This window comes from Micromys minutus (genome assembly GCF_963924665.1).
Source record: "Micromys minutus genome assembly, chromosome: 11".
NCBI lineage: Eukaryota > Metazoa > Chordata > Mammalia > Rodentia > Muridae > Micromys > Micromys minutus.
The window spans coordinates 41063127-41075291 of record NC_137980.1 but is presented as its reverse complement, the minus strand read 5'-3'; the positions used below and the strand labels follow the sequence as shown (position 1 = coordinate 41075291).

General features: G+C 51.9%; 1 protein-coding gene across 1 annotated transcript; it reads right to left on the bottom strand.

The window, feature by feature from the left end:
* Positions 1-6: 6 nt before the first annotated feature.
* Positions 7-9889, bottom strand: SPATA2 (spermatogenesis associated 2). Its single transcript, XM_080925162.1, has 3 exons — positions 9796-9889; positions 2783-3218; positions 7-2150 (listed from the first exon to the last, which is right to left on the bottom strand). Exons 2-3 carry the CDS (start codon positions 3098-3100, stop codon positions 930-932), a joined length of 1539 nt encoding a protein of 512 aa, XP_080781288.1. The 5' UTR covers positions 3101-3218; positions 9796-9889; the 3' UTR covers positions 7-929.
* Positions 9890-12165: the final 2276 nt, after the last annotated feature.

Genomic DNA, 12165 nt, shown 5'->3' with positions numbered 1-12165 from the left:
TTATAGACCTGGCACCATGCTAACCCCCGTGTGCACACTGGAGGTAGGTATATAATATTTACTGTAGGGAAGACAGTAGCTCTACCACCATGGGAAGGAACACGGGCCTTATCAGTCCCTACCCCAGGCTCCCAGCTCCACCTAGCAGTGGAAGAAACTCCGGGAAAGGGCATGCAGCCCCCCTTGGAAGACTAAAGAACCCAGGGCACCTTTATAAATACCACATCATTAATTTCTTTCACCATGTCGAAACACAGCAAGTTGAAGACATTTAAAAATAACCCTCCAATTCTGTATGTACAATATAGTAAAAGGGGGTTCTGCAAACAGGAAGGGACGTTGTCCTGCTATGGAGTCCACTTTGCAGTTGCCAAGCAGAGCTTGCCAACACTGTGGGCTGACTGAGTGGAGCTGGCAAGATGGCATTCAACTAATACTGGACTTGGCTCCCCTTTAATACCAGTTGGGGGAGACAAGTGGTGGGGACATCTGCCTAGGGATCCTTGTATCAAGGGAGCAGGAAAAGAGGCGAGCCATCAGAGAGGCCCGATGTGGCAGGAGGGCTCATTTCACAAGCCAGCAGGCCTCTAGCTCACCACTCCTGATGGGGATTTGAAGTTGACCCCAAAGGCTCCTTCTCAGTCCAAGCTGGCTTTGCAGTGGGTGGGGCAGGTATGGCAAGAGTCCCAGAGACAGAGACCTTATTTCAAGGGAACCAGAACCCAAACCCAAACCAGTTGAGCAGAGAGGTCATCGAAGTGACTGAATGGAAGTGCCATCTGTCCTTCAGACCACACAGCAGCCGCTGGGTGGAATGTGACACAGCAGTAACCCTGGCGCTTCCCTCCGGTGCAGCTCTGCTACCTCTTGACGGGACCAAGCCAGGTCAGTGGTGTGTAGCCCTTGTAGCGGAAGATGGGGGGCGGGGCCTATCTGTACACGAGATGGGAGAACTGGGTGGATTTGTAATTCAGCTGATTGTTGGGCATGAACTTGTGCAGCTCACTCTTTCTGCAGCAGGGGTCGTAGTGGTAGGCGCCAAGGCAGGCGTCACAGGAAACTTTTGAACACTGGGTGCAGGTGTTGGCAGCACCTGCACGGTTACAGAAGCCACAGCGGGAGGTGGCTGTGGTAGAGGGCTTGGGCTTTGAGTGGACAGGTGCCAGCCGGTCAAGGCCCTGAGTCTGTCCCACATACTTCTCCCGCATAGGTGCCCCATGGGCTAAGCTGTCGTGTGCAGAGGCCTTGTTGGGAAAAGCACTGGGCTTGGAGGCCGAAGGGCAGACACTGTCACAGCGCTGACAGAGGGAGGAGCTGCAGGACAGGCCACAGTTTTGGCACTTGGAGAGGGCAGACTCTTTGGTGGGGGGTGAACGCTTGTGGTAGATGGAGTGGGCATCATTTTTGAGCAGCCACACATCCGGCCGCAGAGCATCCTGCCTCCGGTAGGTGGCCCTGGGTTCTGAATCCGTGTACAGGTCTATGTCATCCTGAGTGGAAAAGTATGTACTACGAAGAAGGCCAAGGCCATTGATGGGGGAGATAGAGGGAAGGTCGTCAGGGCTACCATGGGGGGAGCTGGACATGGTCAGCAATGAGGGGGATGGGCGGATGATCTCATCCTTCAAGTCTTCCCCTACATCCATGCCCAGGGGCTCCTTGCGCAGACTCAATGAGGCCTTTGAGGGGGGCTTCCTGCTCTCCCAGTAGCTGTCGTAGGCATCCACCGACCTGGAGGGTTTGGTCACTCGGGGCTTGTAATAGTCCTTGGCTGCACGCTCGCTGGCTGACTTCTGGAGTGCCACACGAGCCATGGAAGTAGTCAGGTGCTCCCTACTCTCAGCCCGCCTCCGAAGGGCATCTGAGCACCCACGTGCATCCTCTGTGCTGCTCTTGCGCTCAGTCACCACATCCAGCTCTGAGTAGCCCTTGTCCTTCACCTGCGAGTAGATCCCCAGCATCTGTTCACACTCGACCTTGGCTAGGAAGAGTTCAAAGGATACCATCTTCACCTGGAGGGACTCCACAAGCTCTCTGAGTTTGTACGAAGTCCCCAACTCAGGCTCGTAGCCCAGGAACCTTAGAATAGCTCGGATGTCCTTCTCCAGCAACGTGGACTTGACATAGTAAACAAAAGGGCCCGTGTAGGTCTAGGGAGAAAGTGGGCAGGAAAAAAGAGGCTATAGAGAGGCCTGTTCAAACCAAATGCAGAGTGGGGCCAGCAGGGAAAGGGGGCTTCTGCCTGTAGACCACAGGCAAGGGCACACTAAATGTACACCACCAAGCAAGGAATGCACGTGGCTCCTGTGAGTCCAGAGACCATCCAGTTTCTGTGTAGGTATGAAGGCTCTGTTCCACAGGAGGAAGTACAGGGGGTGGGATTGTAGGGAGTGTGATACTAAGCCTAATGGAGGATGTCCATTTTGAGCCTTCTGTCAAAGTTTCAAGAACACATGGAGGCTAGGGCTATAGCTCCAGGGTAGAGCATGCACCACAGGTTTAACCCCCAGCACTACAATAAACAAGCAAACAAATGGAACATGCCAGGATTCCAGCCTGGCTGGTTGCAGTCTCTACTTGCCCCTGTTGCCCTGCTATGGAAAATGCAGAATATCTCTCACCCACCCCACCCCCACTCCCCTGGCCCCAAAACACACATCCCCACCCCTCAACTGGGGCTTTGGTCCACACCAGCTCCCAGCTGCTTGGAGCCCAAGCGCTGAGAACAGGGGCACGTGCACTCAGGAGGGAGCAGCAGGCAGAGGCGGCCACCCCACCTCACCTTGATGCTGCGGAACTCCTTCTTCCAGGGGAACAGGAAGAGGTTGATGGCCACTGTCTCCAGCATGCTGAAAGCGCAGTGCAGAGCGCTCAGGCTGGAGCTGCTCAGCGAGCGGAGGGAGCTCTCCACCACCTCATAGAACCGGATCAGCCGAAATCGATATAAAGGGTCCACCTTGTGCAGGCTGAGCAGGGTGGCAGCTGCCACTCGAAGGTGCTCATCACTGCCAGGCTGCTGTTTGCCGGGGGTGGTGTCCACTTTGCCCTCATGGAACTGCACGTACTTCCGGAATAAGTCATCCTTGTACTTCGTATCCATTGAACTGGGCTTCCCCAAATCAAACCCAAGGGCTACCTCATCTCCCCCATGGCTCTGGGACTGGAGGCTGGCACATCACATGAAGAACTGGCCTGGTGCCCGTGGACCAGCGCATGCTCTGAAAAGGGGGGAACAAAAAGCCATCACCCATCTGACTGGTCCCTATCCCAGCTTCAGAATACCGAGGACAGCAAAGCCAAGAGCTGGCCTGAGCTATGCTGTCTCTTTAGCCCAGATGGCCCCCATATGCTCTTCCACCTCACTTACTTAGTGAACGGTGATGAAACAAGCGGGCCAGACGCTGCAGCTCACCAGCTTACCAGCTCACAGGAGTGACTAATGCCCCCAAAGCAGGGTTCAGGGAGCTGGTGCACACTTGGCCTTGATGTGACAAGAGGAGGAGGAGTCTGGGAAAGCCCCGAGGCAGTTAAACCTGAAGCACTGCCAGCCCAGGGTGTGATGCTAGTGGTGGTGGCAGGGAGATGCTGAGCTGGCACTACAGAGTATGTCCCAGGACTAACTCCTTACTCCTGAGCAAGTGGGCACAGCAGTTACCATGGCCCCTGAAGACAGCCAGCCATTAAGAGAACCACCCAGGGTCACAGAACTCCCAAGGTAGAGCTAAGGTCAGAGCCCAGGCAGGCTCCAGAGTCCAGACTCAGCCCACCACACCCTGTTTTCCTGAAGCAGGAAGGAGCTTGGCACCAACAGAAAAGAGGCTGCTAAAGATCAGGGCAACACAGAGGGATTGTCCGTGCAGGGGCCCGACTCTGCAGAGGACAGACACACTGACTACTGACTACTACTCCTGCTGAGGGAGGCTGGACTGCACCCCTCTGTGGGAGAGACCCTGAGCCTAACTCCCAGCAGAACACACAGCCAGGGTTTCTGTGAAAGGCCACATAAAACATTGAAGAGTAATTCAAGGGTCTGGATAGGGACCACAGAGACTAGGCTGACTACTGTCCCTTCACCTTAGAGGGGGCAACTGGGAGAAGAAAACATGCCAAGCTGAGATGAAGAAGCACACAGCGCAGAAGCTCACAGGTGACCTTGGGTAAATACAGCAATACTCACAGTACCACACACTGCAGACAAACGTAGCTCAAGAGGGCTCATCAGCACCCTCAACCCTTTGGCTCTTTTTTTCTCATGAATCCAGATCAGCACACACAGCTCTGCAATGTAGCTAAGGAAGGAAGGCACTAACAGCCTCTTCCGCCCTGGCAAGGCATCCACCCTCAAGACACCAGGCTTTCTCAAGAAGGCTCCAGTAGAGTGGGTGTGACCTACACCTGACACTTTCCTGGCCAGAGCCCCAGTTTGTGGGTGGTGAGCACCTTACTCTAAGCCAGCCTCCACACCTTGCTCGGGCAGGGCTTTGAGTCATCAACATCACTGAGCCTGAAGGAGGGTGAGTGGTGTGGCCTGTGGGGTCCTCTAGTATTATATGGGCCCTGGCAACAATCCCATGGTCCATAGAACCACCCTGACCTCCATGAGCCACAGCTCAGCATCTCCAGTTTAGGGACATGAGTGGCAGCATTAACAGTGGGGTGAATGTGAGCAAAACTGTGGTGGGGCGCACATTGGACATGCTAGGGCACACACTGGGTGTGGTGGGGCTCAGTGTAGTTCCAGCACTCATGAGGTAAGGCAAAACTGCCTGGAATTCATTGCAACCTTGGTTACAGTGTAAGGTCAGAACAAACAAAGAGAACCAGAAAGACCCCTTCTTTCACCAGTGCCTGTGAAGGTACCTGCCCAGCACAGAAACAAAAACCTGGAGAGCACAAAAGGGCCCCAAAGATGAGTGCAGAGTCCTGACCAAAACCAGAGGCCGAGCTCACATTCACTTTCACAGCCGTCTACCCTCCCTCTAAGCGACAGCCATACTCTCCTGCTCCTCAGCCATGTCAGGCTGATTCTACATCAGGACCTTTGCACATGCATTGATTGTTCTGTTCTTTGACTCTTGGGTAGATTTACAGCATCATGTAGGCTTTAGCTCCAACAACAAAGATCTCCTGCCACATCATGCTGAGTAAAGCCCACCTTCCCAGTCCCTCACTGTGGTTTCCCTGGGATAACCACAATTTGCAATTACTGCCTTAGCAGTTCTTTTACTAGCTTACCTTCAGTCTCTCCCCATGACCTGAAACTCCCACAAAGGCAAAGATCACCACAGTACTGAGAACTGATGCAGTTGGAAGTGGGCACTGACTGCAACTGGAGCCATCCATCAGTAATGTAGAGAATGCATGCGCTCACAGTGACTGACCCTCAGTCTCTCAGCATGGCCACAAGAGCAACTGGAGGATGAATTGCAAATATGCATGCCATACAGCCTGCAGCTCAGGTGAGCCTGTGCCCTTGACAACCCTGGAACCCAGGTCCCACAGGTGTTCTTCTGCCTGACTTGGATATGGTGGGAGGCAGGAGAGTAGAGGCCATCAGTGATGAAGACTGTCTAGGCCACCTCAGCAGCCACCCAAGCATGCACTTCCTCTCAATGCAAACTCACTGCCAGCCCAAGACACACACAGCTGTTGCTGATGTAAGAAGAGAAGCTTCCCTCTTGTCTGGCACACACAAGCCCCTAGACTCCATCATAAGTGTTACACAGGGACTAGGGAAGCTCAAGCTGACCTCAAATTAGCTACATAGCTGAGGATAACCTTAAACTTCTGATCTTCAGCAAAGGCATTCCAAGTGCTGAGATAAAATATTATTAGAAGGGCTAGGAGCTGGGCGGTGGTCCTGCACACCTTTAATCCCAGCACTCAGGAGGCAGAGGCAGGCAGATCTCTGAGTTTGAGGCCAGCCTGGTCTACATAGTGAATTCCAGGACAGCCAGGGCTACACAGAGAAACCCCATCTGTGAGGAGGCGGGAGGAGGAGAGGTAGGGGCTGGAGACATGGTTCAGCAGTTAAGTGCTCTGGGAACTCTTGCAGAGGACCCAGGTTTGATTCTCAACACAGAGATGCTTGTCACTCTAGTCCCAGGAGATCTGAAGCCCTCTTCGGACCTCCAAGGGCATGCACGTGGTACAAAGACCTACATGCTGCCCAATTATCCATTAACATAAGAAAGGGATTGCCACACATGCCTTTAAGATCAGCACTCAGGAGGCAGGGACAGGCAAGTCTCTGAGTTCAAGGCCAGCTAATAGTTCCAGGACAGACAAGGATTTATAAACTGTCCCAAACCAACCAACCAACCAACAAAAACCCACTAAGGAAGAGAGCAGCGGTGGCACAGGGTGGCCACCAAGCCTTTCCTAAACATTGCTTTTTTTTTTCTCTCCATAGAAGTCAGCCTTGAGCTCCAAGCAGGTGATGTTTTCATAGTGAGCCATCCTCCAAGCCCCACTCAGCTTAAAGGTAGCCCCTCACTTTACACACCCCTAGTCACTAGCAAACAACAAAAAATGAGACCCATAGCTTCAGTAGGTGCTCATGATCCTAAAATGAAAGTGGGAAACCCATGTAGGAAGAACCCTGAAGCTGAGAGTAGCAGTAGTCCACACCTAGAAACCCAGCCCTCAGGAGGCTGAAGCAGGAGGACTGCCATGCTCTTAAGCCCCATCTGGACTACTCTCAAGAACAGACTGAGAAGGAGGAAGGAAAGGCAAAAATGAATGCCTGCAATTCCAGCACTCAGAAGGTCAGAACAGGAAGATCTCTAAGAGTTCAAGACCAGCCTGAGGTACAGAGTGAGATCCTGTATCAAACAACGGGAAGAGGGATTGGGGAGATGGGTCAGCGGGCACAGTGTTCTCTGTGCAAGCACGAGGACCAAAGTTTCAGCACGGAGCACAGACAGGAGGATCCTGAGGACTTGATGAGCAGATGAATTCCAGACTCAGTGAGACCTGGTCTCAAAGTATAAAACGAAAAGCTAGGCACTGGTGATGCACACCTCTAATCCCAGCACTTGGGAGGCAGAGACAGTCCAATCTCTATGAAGGCCAGCCAGGGTTACATACCCTATCTCGCCAAAAAGAAAAGAAAAAGGAAAAGAAAAAAAGAAGAAAGAAAGAAAAAGAAAAAAGAATGAAAGAGAGAAAGAGACAGGAGGCCATGGTGGCTGGAGAGATGGCTCAGTGATTAAAAACACCTGTTTTTACAGGGAACTTGTGTTTCATCCCCAGCACCCATATAATAGCTCAAAACTGACTATAACTCCAGTTCCAGAAGATCCAACGCCCTCTTCTGACTTCTGTGCACACCTAGCACGTCCAGAGTGCACAGACATACATTCAAAGAAAAAGCACACATTAAAAAAAAAAAAGTATGTGCATGGTGGAGGAATTCTAGAGAGATGGCTCTGTAGTTAAAAGCACTGGCTGCTTTAACAAAGGACCTGGGTTTAATTCTCAGCAACCACATGGGGGCTCACAACCATCTGTAACTCTAGCCCCAGGGGAGCTGACTCTCTTTTAAGACTTAAAGGCAGGCATATGGTCCAAACATGCATGAAAACAAAACACCCAACCATATAAAATAAAAATGAGAAAATATTAAAGAGGAGAAATGAAGAGAAAGTCATGCAACCGCTGCCTTCCTCTATAGCTAGATGCACAGGTGTGAACACCAGAATACACCACACATGGCGGGGTAAGAGAATGAAACAGTGAACAAGGGCCTACGATGTTCCAGTGGCATGACAGGCTCCCCACTTTAATCACATCTCCCACTGCATCCTTGAAGCAGCCGGGGAAACAGAGGCTCAGCTGCAATCAATGTCTCTGGCAGAGTCAAAAAGAGCCAACAGGTCCCAAGGGTTGGCTTTCTCTCATTCAGCTCACTTGCTTGTGGCTACAATCGGTACCAATTACAAAGGAGTCAGCATATGCAGGCCCTGTGCCCGCTGTTCAAAAATCAGTAAGATCCACGGGACAAACTCAGTATTAAAGAAGAAACGAAACAGGGAAAGCCAACTCACTTGTCCTAAATCACAAGGCCAGGAAGAAGCAAATCTAAGACCTGGATTTTAACCTAACCCTAGGGAAAAGCCATTTTACTGCATCTTCTGGGCTGGGCTTTTTAAAAGGCGTGGTCAGTCAAAAAAAAAAAAAAAAAAAAAAAAAAAAAAAAACCGCCTATGGCCAGGAATCGAAGTCTGGTTGTAACAAAACTGCCATCTTCCCACACCAAATGGGCTGGGAGAGCCACCAACCTCTTTATGATGTAAGCTCAAGAGCCCAGGAGAAAGGCTGGCCAGAGACCAGCCAGCAGTGAAGCAGTTACATCATCCCTGCTGAATACATTTCCTAAGAATACAGGCTGCCTTGTGGCTGGCCCTAACTGGTGTCTTTTCTGAGCACAGAGCCAGCAATTTATTCCCAGCACTCTCAAAAACACAACAACAACACGTTCTTTGCTAAACACAGCCTGGTTACAGAAGAGCAAGACAGCTCAGCGACAGAAGCTGTTACTTTCTCCAAGCAACCCAATGACTGGAATGCCAAGCCATACCAGGCTGGCAGGGGAAAAGAAATAATAAAAGCGCTGTGAATATCTGGAACACATAAGCAGAAGGATGCTTAGTGCCATCGGCTCTGGGTGGCACCTCCTGCACCCACAATCTGGGCCCCTTTGTAAAGCCTGTCAATGAAGACGAAGCTGGCGCACGGGTGCAACATCCAGTGTGGAAAGCCGAACGCGTTTAAAGTTCAGCTAAATAGAACCAAAATAATCGGGGAAATAGAGCAATGGTTCGGCTTTACCTTTGCTGGCCCATTCAATAAGAATGTGCCCTGTGGCAACACTGAAATGCACTCCTTCACTAAACTAGCAGATGCTATTTGGGTCCCAGTTCTCCAATCTACATGTTTACACACCCCTGATCCAGCTTCAGTCTCCAAAAAGGATCAGGGGTTCAGCTCTACCTCCGTTCCCTCCGCCCAACCTCTATACATTCATTCTAAGCAAGGCGCTTCCAGATCCACCACGGGCATCTCCCTTGTAAAACAATACAAGGGCCCCACACCCCTATTAGCCTCCAGAAACACTGCCTAGGGGTCTTCCAGGCCTCCGAAAACAACCAGAGCTGTGCTGAAGCCTGGTTTCCCTCCCCTCAGGGCCTCTCTGAGGGGAGCCAAGTCCCCTCTCTTCAGGGAACGTAAACCTGCGGCGGCTACTCCCAGCTCTGTGAGCAGCCTGCCTCTGACCGCCATAGCAGCGGGGTAAAACTCCCCAGGCCCAAAGGAAGGAGATCTCACTGGTGGTGTCTTTGGTCGGTGGTGCTATGGACTAGGAACAGAGCCCAGGGCATTGCACACACTGGGTAAGTTCTCGCAAACGCCCCTCGGTCTGCCAACAAAATACCGGGACCTGTCATTAGATACCTGCTGCACCCCGACACCGTGCAACGCCCGGGTCTTCTTTCCACGCCCACCGCGGCCCCGGAAGGCCGCCGCGTCCCTCCTCACAGACCGGGAGACCGAGGATCCAGAGGAGCGACTCAGCCAAGGTCACTCGGTGAGTCCAAAGCCAGATCAGCCTCCCCACCCGTCTGAGAGCCATAGCGCAGTGCCTGTCCCCGGGGGCGCCAGGGGCGCGCGTGCCGTCACCGGGAGCCAGTGCAGCGACCAGCCGCCCGGAGCAGCGGCGACCGCGGGGACGGAGCCGAGGGCCAGGCCGGTGACAGCGCACGCAGGGACCCGCCCTCGTGCCCGACCCGTACTCACCAGCTGCTGCACGCCAGAAAAGCGAGCGCCTCCAAAGCACCGGCCCTCGCGACCCCGCCGCTCCCGCCGGCTCCGGGAACCGAGAACAGTACCGGGAGCAGCAGCAGCCCGGAAGTATTCGGCCCGGAAGTGATGCACAGAGGCGGGCCCTGAGGGAGGCTAGATCGCGGCTGCGCGCTGGGCCTAGAGATGAGCGGCGCGGAAGCCTGAGGCAAGTAGGTGAAGGCAAGGACCGGAGAGGAGGCGGCAGGCGCTGGAGGGCAAGCGCTTCTCCGCGGAACCGGACCCCACTCCTAAGGACCGACGAGGGGGCACAAACGGAACCCGGAAGCAAATGAAATGGAAGTGACGCGTGGCACTCCGCTGTGGCTGTCCGGGTTGTCATGGAAACAGGCAGAGCGGGAGATTTTTTTTTTCGATTTTGTTTGTTTGTTTGTTTTTGTTTTTTCACCTCGCCGACTTTCCCTTGGTCTGGACAGTGCTGGAGAGCCAGGACTGACGTGAAGACCCGCGACCTGCGATTCCATTTCAAAGAAGAACAGCAGAGGTCACGCGAGACTGGAGAGAGGGCCCATGGGTGTTACTGCTGGCGACCCAGGTTAAGGATGCCGATCAGAGTTGGGTAGTGGCGTCGAAAAGGCTCAGGAGAGGACTCTGCAGTTAGCACTTGTTGCTTACAGAGTACCTGGGTTCCGTTCCCAGCACCCACATGGCGGCTTACAACCATCCATAACACCAATGCCAGGAAATGTGATGCGCTCTCTCAGCTCCAGTTATCTGGCTCGTACGTGGTGCACATAGGTAGATTGCGGTATCACACTCATATACGTAAAATAAATTGCTACTTAGTAAAACTTTCTCAAGTAATAACAATGGATATAATAGTAATGGAAATAATAAGTTCCTATTAATTCATAGACAACTTCATTGCGCGGTTCTGTAATCCTAACTATTCAGAAAGCTGAGTCAGGGGGAGTGTGAGTTAAAGGCTAGGATAAATAACTTATCGAGATCTTCCCTCAAAATAAATAAATAAATAAATAAATAAAAGGTTGGAGCTGTAGCCCAGTCCTAGAACCCTTGTCTAGACTGCGCGTATTCCCTGAGTTCAGTTCCAAACAAGGAAAAAGGAGTGTGGGGAGACTCCAAGTGTAGACTTAACTGATTACTAGCATTGTATCCTTGAGCTTGCCTTAATATCTCTAACCTGCATCATATGTTAAAAAACAATAACAACAATAATAATACCAGCTCTCTAGTAAGATGTAATCAGCCATGAACTACATAGGAATTGCTTAGTGGGGCTGGAGAGATGGCTCAGTGGTAAAGAGTACTAGCTGCTCTTCTGGAGGTCCTGAGTTCAATTCCCAGCACCCACATGGTGCTCACAACCATCTGTAATGGGATCTATGCCCTCTTCTGGTTTGCAGGTGTATGTGCAGAGTACTCAAATCTTAAAATAATAATAGTATTAATACACAGTGTGCACAGTCATTGAGGACCTAAAGGAAGTTGGTGTTTGAGATGAGGAGTCTAGGTCAGCCTAAAGCTCAGTGTTATTCTGCTGGCCTGGAACTCATTTGTAGCCCAGGCTACTCTCAGACTTGTGAAGCTCAGCCTGCCTCTGTCTCCCCAATGAAACTGGATTCTTAGTTTCCTAAGCATGGAAACTTGAGGGGCAAGAGCAATCCCAGATTTTCCTGCAGGACCTGTCCAGTCCACACTGGCCTAAGTCCTGACAGCTTGCAGGACCTGTCCAGTCCACACTGGCCTAAGTCCTGACAGCTTGCAGGACCTGTCCAGTCTACACTGGCCTAAGTCCTGACAGCTTGCAGGACCTGTCCAGTCTACACTGGCCTAAGTCCTGACAGCTTGCAGGACCTGTCCAGTCTACACTGGCCTAAGTCCTGACAGCTTGCCTCCAACTCTTCTCAGGTTTTCTCTAAGCTCCTAATTGCCACAGTTACTTGCAACTTTCTGAGGGATGACCTTGCAGAGGACCTGGGTTCCCCAGATCCACATGCCACGCCCAGGGAGTTAGACACCCGTTGGCTGGCCTCTGAGGGCACTGCACACATGTGGTGCACAGACACACATTCAGACCAAAAAAAACCCAATTCGTACACACAAAATAATTTTTAAAACTTAAGACGTCAAGATCATTTGTCCTTGACTGGATTTTTGGGGGTTTTTTGTTTTTTTGTTTTTTGTTGTTGTTGTTGTTTTTGTTTTTTAAGACAATCTCTCTGTAGCCCTGGCTGTCCCACCTGGAACTCACTCTGTAGAGCAGGCTAGGCTTGAAACTCACAGAGAGCCACCTGACTGCCTCCTGAGTGTTGGGATTAAAGGTGTGGACTACTTACTATGTCT